The 13,552-nt window shown below is 53.0% G+C and overlaps 1 protein-coding gene across 1 annotated transcript in view; it reads right to left on the reverse strand.

The window, feature by feature from the left end:
• The window catches only part of ADCK1 (aarF domain containing kinase 1), a 94,028-nt gene that overhangs the window by 11,747 nt on the left and 68,729 nt on the right, over positions 1 to 13,552 (reverse strand). Inside the window, exons 6-7 of the mRNA XM_056133723.1 lie at positions 6,630 to 6,788; positions 4,492 to 4,608 (exon numbers count right to left, since the gene is read on the reverse strand). Of these exons, the coding sequence (XP_055989698.1) occupies positions 4,492 to 4,608; positions 6,630 to 6,788 (276 nt within the window). The remainder of the gene's footprint in view (positions 1 to 4,491; positions 4,609 to 6,629; positions 6,789 to 13,552) is intronic.

A 13,552-nucleotide genomic window follows, 5' to 3' on the forward strand; every position in this document is an offset into this window, starting at 1 on the left:
CAGCCTGGGAGTTTTATTCTTAGTTGGGGGGGGGGGGGGGGAGCTGGGGGAAAGGGGTTAGGATACACCCAGAGGTACACAGGGGTGACTCCTGGCTCAACGCTCAGGAATGACCCCTGGCGGTGCTCAGGGGACCATCTATGGGTGCCAGGGATCTGAGCCAGGGTCAGGGCAGCTGCAGCGCATGCAAAGCCAGGGCCTCTCCCGTCCTGTCTCTCCCACCCTGTTACTCAGCACCCCGTGAGGAGGCACCAACTGTTGGCCACACTCAGTTATGCTGATTTCCTGTACTGCGTTACATCGCCAGCGGCAGTGCACAAGGGAGTCCTTCGTGGTTGTCATCTCCTGCCTTCTGGACCACAGCTGTCCTCTGGGCACACAGGGGAATTGCCACATGGTTCTTGACAGGCTAGGGCCCAGTGACCTGGGATGGCTGACTGCTGGTCATCTATATGGGAGGAAGAGCAAAAGTCTCCTGGGGGCGAAATAGTCAGTTCCTCTATGGCTACCCCTAGCCCCACTGGCTCTGGCACCTGCCTGAAGACAGGAAGTGCCAATTTCTGGGAAGGGCAAGTGCAGGGACCATCCCAGGTAACTCAGAGGCATCCAGGATTCTGCAAGGAGCAAGTTGGGAGACAGGAAGAGGCAGCTCACCAGGCTGGGAGTAAGGGAGCAGGGCCCAGCCTGCAGGCCTCCACGGCTGTCAGCCTGTCTCTGGGCAGGGCCGGGCTGGAGAGTCCCCGGGGCACCCAGAAACTGTTGCACTGGGAGAAATGTTCCTGGACAGGCCAGCGCCATCCCAGCTGGGGACCAGGTGCGCCGGCAGCAAGGTCAGTAGTCACACCAGGCCTCGGCGCTATCCCGGGAGGGAAGGGGAGCGAGGACCAGCCAACTATCGAAAGGCTGGGGAGAGAATTAATTTGGTAAATAATATTTAAATCAAGGCGTTATTTTTAGATTTTTTTTCCTCCAAACTCAAATTGGCTGAAAGTACTTTAATTATTCCATAATTGCCTGGATTCGTGTAGTCCTGTCCCTAAGGGAAAGCCTATTTATATGTTCTGGTGGGTGGGGCGGGCGATTTTAGGGAAGGCCAAGATCCCGCAGAAGCGGGAGATGGGCATGGCCAGGTACTAAGAACCAGGTAAGTGAGGCTGGAGTGACAGTACCAAGGGCGTGGCCTCTGCCTCGAATGCAACCGACCGGGGTTCAATCCCCGGCATCCCATATGGTCCATGAGCACTGCCAGGAGGGATTCCTGTGTGCAGAGTCAGGAGTAACACCTGAGCATCACTGGATATAGCCCCCCACCAAACAAACAACAACATCAACAAAAAGAATCACTTAAGTGGCCCGCCAGGAAGACTAAAAAGGGTTAAGGATTCACACTCTCTTCAGCCTTCCCGGTTCCCACCCAGGCTTCTGCAGGCAAAACAACAATCTGGAAGACAGACAGGCACCAAAGCGAGCTCCTCCAGTAGACACAAGGGCCAGGAATATTGCCCCATAGCTGGAAGCCTGCCTCATGAACTGGGAGAGAAGGCAGCTAGAATAGAGAAGGGATCACTAAGACAATGATGGTTGGAGGAATCTTTCAGGATGGGAGATGTGTGCTGAAAGTAGATAAAGGACCAAACGTGATAGCCTCTCAGTATCTGTATTGCAAACCATGATGCCCCAAAGTAGAGAGAGAGTATGGGGGAAACTATCTGCCATAGAGTCAGGGGGAGGGTTGGGAAGGATGGGGGGGAGGGAGATATTGGTCACATTGGTGGTGGAGAACGTGCACTGGTGGAGGGATGGGTGTTTGATCATTGTATGAATTAAACCCAAACATAAAAGCTTGTAACTGCATCTCATGGTGATTCAAAAAAAAAAAAAGAAGAAAAGAAAATTTAAGTGAAGCTGGAAAAAAAAACCAATTAAGTAGACTCCTCACATACCCCCAAACCAGGAGCTGCGTGAGGGGTGCAGCCAGCTGAGCAGGAAGGAGCAAGTGCTGAACTCCAACCCCAGGAGGGCTGGGGGAGGAGGGAGAGAGGGAGAGAGAGAATGAGAGAGAGAGAGAGAGAGAGAGAGAGAGGGAAAGGGAGAGAGGAGAGAGGGAGGGAGAGAGGGAGAGGGAGAGAGGAGAGGAGAGAAGAAAAGAGAGAGGGAGAGAGAGGGATGGAGGAGAGGGAGAGAGGGAAAGGGAGAGGGAGAGAGGAAGAGGGAGAGAGAGAGGAGAGAGGGAGAGAGGGAGTGAGGGACAGAGGGACAGAGAGGGAGAGAGGGAGGAAGGGAGAGAGGGAGGGAAGGAGAGAGGGAGGGAGAGAGGGAGAGAAGGAGAGAGGGAGGAAAGAGGGGCTGGACTAAGTCCCGGATGCAGCAGGGAGCATGCTGGCTGCAGTGCTCCTGGGCCCTCGGAGTAAGTGTCTCCAGCTTTGTCCGGCTTCAACTATTCATCCCCACGAGAGCCGGGACAGGGGCACAGCCAAGGTCCCTGGGGAATGAGCGGGTCCAGGAGGCCAGCTGTGGGACCTTCTCCACCGGGCCTGTCACCGTCCCGCCTCCCTGAACCGGACAGCCTCTGTCACCTTTCTCCCAGTTAATTTCACGCAAATTCAATTGGGCCTGGGCGCGGGCGGGGTCCGAGACACACACTCGCCAGAATCCAATTAACCTCCGAGAAAGGTCCCGAGTCACGGGGAGGCGTGCGGCTGGCGGGCTGCCCAAGCCACATGACCTTTCCCGCTAATGAAATCAATGGCCGTCACTGCTGCTGCCAGCTCGACAGCGACTGGCAAACACACCCGCCTGCCGAGGCCATTGGTTTGGTCGTTAAAGTCCAAGCCCGGTAGGGAGGAGCAGCCCTGGGCAGGCCCCCTGGGCAGGTGGCTGCTGGGAATGTCTGTGCCCCTCTGTGCATTGTTTGAAATGCAGAGTCGCACACCCACACACCGGCCTCCAGGGGTCCCACAGGCTACTCCCAGCATCACCAAGGCAGCACAGCAGAGCCTCTGTCCCTGGCCCACTGTCCAGCCTGGAGTCCCCACAGCGGGAACCCAAAGAGCTTCCTGTGCAGGCTGACCCTGGAAGTCAACAGCCAGGAACCAAGCAAGGGGTTAAAGAATTTAGACTGGGGCCAAGCAATAGTGCAGCGGGGAGGGGGCCTGCCTTGCACACAGCCGACCTGGGTTCGATCTCCAGCATCTCATGTGGTCCCCTGAGTCAGGAGTGATCCCTGACCACTGCTGGGTATGGATCCCCCCAAAAACAAACAAAAATAGAATGACTGGACTCATTTGTGGGATATAAAAGACAGCATAGTATGAGACTAATACCCAAGGGCAGTACAAAGAGGCGCGAAGAGAACTGGTCCATGGTTGGAAACTTGCCACGGGGCGGGGCGGGGGGGTTAGCTAGGATAGAAAAGGGACCACTATGACAATGATAGCTGGAAATGATCACTTTGGACAAGAACTGAGTGCTGAAAGTGATAAAGGGACAAACAACATTTCAGTACCTGTATTGCAAAGCCTAATGCCCAAAAGGAGAGAGACAGAGACACAGAGACAGAGACAGAGAGAGAGAAGGAAAATGCCTGCCATAGAGGCAGGCAGCAGGCAGGAAGGGGACATTGGTGGTGGGAAATGTGCACTAGTGAAGAGACAGGTTGGGGAACATTATAGGACTGAAACCCAACCATGAACAGCTTTATAACTGTGTTTCTCATGGCGATTCAATTAAAAAAAAAAAAACAGAAGAGAACTCTGTGTGGAGCCCCCCAATCTCCCACGGCGAGTGGACACAGAACTACAAACACGGTGAGTATGGGACTGCAGCCCCAAGGCCGAGCCACACGCTTTGCCTGTGGGAGGCTCAGATTCGACCCCCAACACCACACGGTGCCCTGAGCACTGCCACAAGTGACCCCGAAACCAGCAAATGGACTTGGCTTTTAAAAAAAAAAGTACAAATCCACCTCTATCTGTGAGGCCCTGGGAATGAAAATGGGGTTCAGGTAGCCCCCCGTGACAGGTTTTCTCCATGACCACTGGGGTGGGAACCCCGAGACAGGAGCTGCCCCCCCTTCCCCATCTGTGTGAACTCGATGGTGGGCAACAATGGCTGGAACCCCCGCATTCTGCAGAGTGACCAAGACAGAGGGGAGCAGGCAGGAGGCCACATCCCTACCCTGCAGGGCAGGACAAGTTTCCCACTGTGGCACCACCAACCCCGTGGCAGCTCTGCACGATGGGGCTAGGAGGATGTAGAAGGCGACGGCCGTGGCCCCCTACTTGCCAGGAGGAGCTGCGGGGAGACAGTCTGCATTTGTCTCCTAGGTAAGCTCAGACCCACTGTCCAAGAGGGGACAGACGGTCATGCTAGCCTGGGCAGGACCCTCTGTGTCGGAGACTGGAGGAGTCTCTGGTTGGGGCTGGGTGGGTGGGTGGACAGCAGGACCCCTGCCTGTGCGGGCAGCACCGGCCGGCCTAGGCTGGCCCTCACCTCGTTGACGTCGATCTTGTTCCTCTCCATGTAGTCCCGGTCGTTGACCTGCCCGCCATCCACAAACTCCATCAGCAGTACCCGCTTGGTGGACAGCTCCCAGTAGATCCGGGGCACCTGTGGTGGGACAGTGGGGTGGACGTGGGGAGGTAGGATGGGGACAGAGAGCAGCATACACCCTCTCCAGCAAGGGAGGTGCACGGCCCAGGGCCCCTCTTGCTCACCAGCCAGAGGCGAGCTCCCTGCGCCGAGTGCTGCCTCCACATACAGTGAAGGGGGCGGCGGGGGGGGGGGGGGGGGGGGGGGGAGGGTGCGGGAATCAGGACTAGGGGGTGAAGTGCACAGAACCACTTTGAAAGGCATCCCCTACCCTGAGAAGCAGACCCTTCGCTGAGGCTTAATCACGCACAGGCACTGGAAGTGGCACCGGTGTGCAGAGACGGTAACTCCATTTCCAGAGTTACGAGCGCAACTGGGTGCATGGTGCAAAATTCGCTTGCCACATGGTCTGTGTTCGGGCAGAATTACTTACTCGGGAGCCTGAACCCCACCGTTGTCTAGGGAAACGGTGCGTGGGCTTGTGAGCAACGGGTCAAATCGTTCCATTAATTATTTACCCATTTGGCATCCTCATTTCCAAATCGTGTCTGGTTATTATTACTATTACATGTCTTGGTCTGGCAGATGCTAGCTGGCCCCAGCCAGGGGACCATTCTGCTGTTGCCATGGGAACGAACAGTGGAGATGCTGGTTCTGTTTGCCTGGCTCATGGCTCTGGCTCGAGGAGCACCCCAGCCTGGGAAGAGGCAGCAGAACCTTCGCAGACGAGCGTCGGGTGTCACGAAAAGTCTGGGTGCCAAAACCAGGGCCCACACAGAAGGTACCAGGGGAGACAGAGCATGACTGTGGCATTCGACATGTGTAGGGAGGGCTTGACCCCAACAGGAAGGGAAACGAAAGCAGAGATAAACAAGAGAGACCTACATTAAATTGAAATGCCTTTAGCTTAGCTCAAGAAAATATCTAAAGAATGGAACGACAGCTGACTGAATGGAAGTAAATATATGCACACCCTAGATCCAGGAAGGGGTTAACAACCAAAGTATATAAAGAACTCATAAAAGTTAATAAGAAAACACACCAATCCACCTTCCCCCCAAAATGGGCAAAAGTTCTCTCTCTCTCTCTCTCTCTCTCTTTCTCTCTCTCTCATATACCCTGGTGATGTAATTAAAAGTCTTGGGAGCTTAACCCCATTTCCCCACATTCCCTGTCATGTCTACTGCACACAGGTACACACGGTGACGATTTCTCAGACACGGCAGAACCAACTGCATATTAATTGAGCTGACAGAGTGGGAGGAGCCAGAGTAACAGCCGTGTTAGCTGTTTGTGCTGGCGTCCAGGCGTCAGAGCCAGAGACCTTGGCATGATGCTGTTGGGGAGGGCCCAGTGTCCTGCGACTGGAGATCATTTAATAAACCTCCACTCAGTTGAATGGACGGAGAAACTGTGGTATGTATGCACAAGGGAATTCTACGCAGCCTTAACAGATGATAATGTCATGCAATTTGCTGCAACATGGACGGCTCTGGAGAGTGTCATGTTGACTGAAAGTAGTCAGAGGGAGAGGAACAGGCTCAGAAGGATCGCTCTCGTGTGTGGGATGGAAAGAAACCTCCTAAGGGAGTATGAGATGCCCAATGGCAATAGAAACAAAGAGCTGGAGAACTGGTCTCCAGTAGGAAGCTTGGCACTGGGGCAGGGGTGATGGGGGTAGGGGGCGGATAAGTTAGGGAAGGGAACAATGGGGGAGGGGAAAGTGCCTGCCACAGAGGCAGGCTGGGGAGTGGAAGGGAAACTGAGGACACTGGACACTGGCAAGGGGTAGTGGGTACTGGTGAAGGGACTGGTGTTGAAACAATATACACCTAAAACTAGAAAAAAAAAAAAAAACAGAAAACCTCTGCCCAGTTTGACTGTCAGGCCAACCATAACACCCGCATTTCTTTATAACTCACACTGACCGGTCACGTGACCTCAGAAAGCAGATCCAGGAAGTCACTGGCCTCGTGGGTGCTGAGGGGGTCCTGTACTCCTGCACCCAGCGCCCAGCGCCAGCACCCTGCCCCGCTTACCTTCAAGAAGTCGAAGTGCTTGAGCATCTGGGCCACTTTCTCTGCATTCCTCCCTTCGTTGAGGAAGTCCAGCTCCAAAGGCAGGTTCTTCTTAGCTTCGTCCACCAGCCACATGAACTCAAAGTCGGGGAATAGCTTCTTCACAGCCAGGACGAGCATCTGCAAACCCACCAAGTCCCCTATTCTGTTGGTTCATCCGACATCCCCAGCACCCCACCACCAAGGCAGGGAGTACGAACCCCACCGTCCCACCCACGGCTCCCCGGGAGTGGGCTGGGTGGGAAGCAACACTCGCAGGGCCCGTGTCTGTAGTCAGGTTCAAGGGTGACAAATGCTGCCCACCAACTGCAGAAGGAACAGTGACCACCTTTGAGCACGCCCAGGGTCCAGCACCTCTTCAGCTTCCCAGCTGGTCCTCACAGAACCTCAATTTCCTGATGGTCATGTTGGAAGAACGCGAACGATCAATGCACACCTGGCAGGGTCCACGGTCTATTTGGGGTCTGCGGGTGTCAGCCTACTGCCCACCAAAGTGCCAAAACTGTCCACAGGGGGCAAGCATGGATGTGACTACAAAGTGAGGCCAGCAATGGAAGGACAACCGGGTCCCAGCTGTCCCCCGCCTCGTACCCTCCCTGCCAGGGCAGACTCTGGCGTTGGGCCCTATTCTGGAAACGAATGAACAGACACCAAGTGTCAAGTTTGGGGTCCTTAGAAGTCCGGTGAGGTGCCTGGGCGCACAGGCATACCGCAGGGACCTCGCTCTTGCTTATTCCAATCTGTACCTGGTCAAGCCGGTTCTCTCCTCCCATTTCATGGGAACTGGAAGTTCCCTGTCCGCTAGTTTGGTGAGGACTTGGATCAGCCCCCTGTCCTTCCAGCAAGTTCCATCTGACAGATGTGGCAGTGGAGACGCTAACACAGTGTGTGAAGTCCCTGACTTTGCCCGGCAAGGCAGCACTGAGCTGGAACCCCGAGACCTTGGCTCTGCAGCGCCAGGTTGAGAAACTAGAGGCGGGCAGGAGGGCACTGCCCCACAACAGCTTCCCAGAAGCTATTTCTTTTTTAGGGAGTACATCTGGCAGTGCTCAAGTCTTACTCCTGGCTCTACATTCAGGGAGTCACTTCCTGGCATGGCTCTGGGGACCAAATGGGGTGCTGGAAATCGAACCTGAATTGGCCGTGTGCAAAGCAAGCCCCCCGTCCACCGAACCATCCCTCTGGCCTCTCCGATGGCTAAGTGCTAAGCTGTGTACTTAGCACCTGAACATTCACGACACTTATGCTATTCCCCACACATTTTTGTACTTCTGGAATCTTCCAGGATGGGAGAACTCTAATGAGAGGACAAAGCAAAGTTGGAGAAGAGAACTGGCATCAGGCCTGGGGCATTTACACAGCTGCACAAGAAGCTCAGACACTCCACAGACTCATTGAGTGAGGCCGAGAGAAGGGCTGTTTTGAAGACTTTTCTGGTCGTTTAGGGTCAGTTTCATGGTGAGAGATCAGGGACATCAGAGCTAGTGTTGGGAGGTAAAGGTGTCTCTCTTCCATGGGGTTGCTTCAGTCAAACCTTAGTTCAATTCCCATATATAGCCTGGAGTGGTCCCTGAGCACCCCTGGGTGTGGCCCCCCCAAAAAAACAAATAATTAATAATTACTATTTGCCTTGTATGCAGCCGACCCAGGTTCAATTCCTTTCCTCCCTCTCAGAGAGCCCGGCAAGCTACTGAGAGTATCCTGCCCGCATGGCAGAGCCTGGCAAGCTCCCCATGCGTATTCAATATGCCAAAAACAGTAACAGCAAATCTCACAATGGAGACGTTACTGGTGCCTGCTCGAGCAAATTGATGAACAACAGGAGGACAGTGCTACTATAATAATTAACAATTGGTGTGAGACCCTACATGGGAGCAGAGAGCAGGAGCCCTGTGGCATCTGCAGAGCACGTTGCAGAGCCCTCAGAGGCCAAAGACTCAGGGCGCAGCTGGGTGCAGGTTCCAAGTCAGTGGTCAGGGGCTCAGGAGGGGGAGCAAGGCGGACATGGGCCACGGAACAGCATCCTCGCAGGGGAGCACAGAAGGCAGCGCCCCCCCCCCCCCCCGAAAGTGCTGGTGCTGGTCTGTCCCAGGGGGAACCAACCTGCCCCGCAGTTGTTCTCTGTAATATGCATAGTCCCAGAGCTCCACGAACCACCACTCCCACCCGTGCCAACAGCAGCAGAGCAATCTGCAAGAGTTCAAGAAGCGGGAGGCTGCTGATGCCGGGAGACAGTCACCCCCTCCTATGATGGACTGAGCCCCTGCTGCCTCCTCACCGACTCTTCCGCTGCAGGGTGGGGTCTTCAGAAGGGACTGGGGGTGGCAATGAGATTTATATGAGGTCAGGGAGGGCTGGGGATACAGTCCAGTGGCAGGGCACTTGCCTTGTGAGATCTTCAGTTCAGCCCAAACATGGAAAACCATGAAAGAATGAATGAATGAGTGAATGAATGAATGGGATCGGGCCCAGAGACATAGTACCATGGGTAGGGCACCTGCCTTGTATGCTGTTGACCCAGATTCCATCCCCAGCACCAGCGCCCCTTATGGGGTGCCCTGAGCACAGTCAGGGGTGATCCCAGGGAATAGAAATAAGCCCTGAGCACCTCCGTGTGTCACTCGACCCCCCCAAAAAATAAACAAATATAGGACTGGAACAACAATGCAGTGGGTAGGGTGCTTGCCTTGCACACTGGGTCACAGCTGACCCAGATTCAGTCCTCCACATCCCCAGCCCAACACAAGAGACCCCTGAGTGCAGAGTCAGGAGGAAGCCCTGAGCACTGCCAAGTGTGGCCCCAAAGCAAAACCAAACAAATGAATAAGGCATGAATGCAGGACCCCAGTGACAAGACTTCTCGGGAGAAGAAGAGAGGACAAGAAGGCTGAGCTCGCTCTGGGCAGTACCAGAGGTGGAGGGAAGGAAGCTATCTCTGACGCAGGGAGAAAGTCCCCATCAGGAACTGGGGGGTCGGCACCACGCTGAGAAACAAGTATCTGCTGGGTCAGTGTCCTCCTGGCCACCCCCCTACCACCCCCACACACACCCCATCTATAGCACAGTAGTTTCAGCAGCCTGAGCCCTAAATTCCTGCTCCCCCCAGCTGGCAGCCCTGCCCTCTGCTGCTCTCTGCCCTGCCGATGGTTAGCATGCCCCACGCTGTTAGGCATGTTCCATCGAAAGAAATAAATCTAAAGCAGGGCCATTAACTACAAGGCATTTACAGCTTTGTTTTCAAACCCTGTGTCCTCGGCAATGTACCAGACGCCATTCTGAAAGAATCATCACATGGGGTTATTATACTCAATTTCTCCCCAAACCCATTTTAATCACCTTCGGCGGCAGTCTAATTTCTTTTAAGTCTTGTCGAGCCCTTCATGGGTTGGACCTGGGACCTTGTGATAATCAATTTCGCTTACATTTTGCTTCTGGTCCAGTCACATGGAACTGGAGGGGGGGAAGTGGTGACCGCCAGGTCCAGGTGTGTGGGGTCAGTATCTCCCGGCCCTGCCTCTGCCTCATGTCCTCAGGTGGACTTCCCGGGGATGCAGGGCAAACGCCCAGCAGACAGAAGGACCTTCCTGAGCTGACCCGAGCATCCGGGAGATCCAAGGTACCCACATTCCACTCCCTGGGTGCCAAGGCCAGGACAGTGACTGCTATGGACTATGGCCCTGCTAAATGCCAGAAGTACAGAAGTTCTCAGTGAAGAGGGTCAAGGGCGGGTCTACAGCGAGGGTCACTCACATGCTCCCTCAGGAGTGACCACCCACCTTCATGTAATCTCCTTCAGCCACCTCTGGGTACCACCAGGCAGACAAGCAGAGCCTGTGCGAGGGGATGTGGCTTCTGTCCAAACAATAAGCCCTCATCATCAATTGTCTGGTCACGACTAATTGTGAAGATTTTAATGATCATAAATGTCCGAAGAGTACTGACAGATATTGTAAAGATTTTTCTGTTACTCATCAGTGATAAGTCATTGTGGATACCTAATGTCATTAATCATAAAAGCAACGATTTTATTGACTTATACTAGTTTTAATAACCAATTCCTAAACTAATTCATAACCACTAAGCCTTGACTTCACTTGTCCAAGTAGGTTTCCGCAGCACTCGGGTGAGTGGGTGCAAGTGGGTCTCTTTCAAATGTAAGGGGCCGGAGAAAAAATACATCAGTAAGGGCATCTGCCTGGCACACCGCCGACCCAGATTCAGTTCCTGGCACGCCATATTTCCCCCGAGCCCTTCAGGAGTGACCCCTGAGCACAGAGCCGAGAGTAAACCCTAAGCACAGCCAGGTGTGGCCTCCAAACAAACAAATATATCATATGCAAGGCTATGTCTGAATGGGATCTTTATAGGGCACTGCCAACTGGATATTCTGATGCCAGCTATGAAGCCCAAAAAATGCACATCAGTTCACCAATAATTCAGGAGGTGTACAATCCCTAGAATTTCAAAGGGGTAGGAAGAAGGGCAGAAAAGATTTGCCAAGTCTAAGTCAAAAACGGTTTGTCTGGACCGAGAGTTAGTCCAGTGGTCAGGGGGTAGGTTTGCCAAGCTCTGGACACAGGCTCAACTGACCTCCTGAGAACCCCTGGGTGTAGCCATAGGGTTACCCAGCCCTGCCAGTGTGCCCCGGTGGTCCCTGCACCTCAGGCTTAAAGCAGCCCTGCCTCCTTGGTCCCCAACACTGAACCACTGCTGGGTTGGCTGAGTATCCAAGAGCGGCCTTGTAGCCCTGGAGCACTTGTTGGGAGGTCCCACAAATTTTTTAATTAAAAGAAAATTTAAAATGGGTTAGAGTCTAGTACAGCAGATAAGGCACTTGCCTTGTACATGGTTGGTACAGGTTCGATCCCCAGTATCCATTATGGTCCCCCAACCCCCACCAGGAGTGATTCGTGAGCACAGACCCAGAAGTAAGCCCTGAGCATCACTGGATTTAGTCAATAAATAAATAAATAAATAAATAAATAAAATGCTCTGAGCTTTTTGCCATGTGCTATGTCTTTTGGCTAAGGCAATGGAAATAAAGCTCAAGCTACCTTCTGTTCTCAGTTAATTCTCTCTTTAAGAAATCCTTCCCTAAACTGATCAGCTATATGCAGAATGATGAACTCAGACCTCTGTCTAATGCCAGGCACAAAAGTCAGATCAAAATGGATTAAAAGATCTCAATATCAGACCTGAATCCATAATGTGCATGGAGAAAAATATAGGCACAACCCTCCAGCACACTGAAGCTAAAGGCATCTTTAAGGATGAAACACCACTGTCCAAGCACGATCACGCTCACAATCACGATCATCCTGTTGTTCGTCAATTGCCTCGAGCAGGCACCAGTGATGTCTCCTTCGTCCTAGCCCTGAGATTTTAAAAAGTGCCATATTCAAGGCTCTTTCAGGGTTAGGAGAATGAGACCCAACAAATTGAATGAGTAACAACAAACTGTTACTGGTATTTGGCATATTGGGTACACCACGGGGAGTTTGCCAGACTCTGCTGTGTGGGCAAGTTACATTTGGTAGCCTGCCCTGTTGTCCAAAGTAAGAATGAGATAGTAAGATGTCACACGGACACAAATGCAGTCTCACGCTTCCGGGAGCTGGGTTTTATAGTCTCTGGGTCTTGGCCGTTGATGGGATAACATGGCACAGGGGGCCAGTTGGTGGGTGTGACCCTGGTCTACTGGAAGATGGAGGATCTGGGTGGAAGATACTCAGCCCCGATCCTAGCAGGCTTGGAGATCTCAGCCCCAGGACCCGCATGCCTTGTTCCTCTGCCAGTACCTTCATGCGTGTGGAGAGTGGTCTCAGCATGGTAGTGGCTGGTTCTGGAGGTCTTCGGCTGCCGGAGCTCTGCTCGGGGCGGGGAGGGAAACTCAACCCACCCCCCTCCAAGGGGCCCCAGTGAGAACAGCCAGGCGCGGGAGCAGGAGACTCTGTTGAGTTTCCCTCCCTGCTCCGAGCAGAGCTCTGGCAGCCAAAGACCTCCAGAACCAGCCACAACCATGCTGAGATCACTCTCCACATGCATGAAGGTACTGGCAGAGGAACAAAGGCATGCGGGTCCTGGGGCTGAGATCTCCAAGCCTTCTCGGATCGGGGCTGAGCATCCTCCGCCCAGATCCTCCATCTTCCAGTAGGCCGGGGTCACACCTACCAACTGGCCCCCTATGCCGTGTTATCCCATCAACGGCCAAGACCCAGAGACTATAAAACCCAACTCCCGGAAGAGAACTGTCGAAGCAATTGGAAACAAATATAAACAAATGGGACTACATTAAACTAAGAAGCTTCTGCACCTCAAAAGAAACAGTGACCAAGATACAGAGAGAGCCCACAGAATGGGAAAAAATATTTACCCAATATCCATCAGATAAGGGGTTAATATCCAGGAGATATAAGATACTGGTAGAACTTTACAAGGAAAAAAGAAAACTCCCAATCCCATCAAAAAATGGGGAGAGGAAATGAACAAAAACTTCAAGAAAGAAAGAAAGAAAGAAAGAAAGAAAGAAAGAAAGAAAGAAAGAAAGAGAGGCAAAAGGTCAAAAGCACATGAAAAAATGCTCTATGTTGCTAATCATCAAGGAGATGCAAATCAAAACAACACTGAGAAATCTCACACCACAGAGATTGGCATACATCAAGAAGAACAAGAATAAGTGCTGGCGTGGATGCGGGGAGAAAAGGACTCTCCTTCATTGCTGCTGGGAATAATGAATGGTCCAGCCATTTTGGAAAACAATATGAATCTTCCTCAAAAAACTAGAAACTGAGTTTCCATATGACCCAGCAATACCACTTCTGGGAATATCTCCTGGCAGTACAAAAAAGCACAGTAGAAATGACATCTGTACCTGTATGTTCACT

Source organism: Sorex fumeus, unplaced genomic scaffold (genome assembly GCF_029834395.1).
Source record: "Sorex fumeus unplaced genomic scaffold, SorFum_2.1 ptg000098l, whole genome shotgun sequence".
In the NCBI taxonomy this organism is placed as follows: domain Eukaryota; kingdom Metazoa; phylum Chordata; class Mammalia; order Eulipotyphla; family Soricidae; genus Sorex; species Sorex fumeus.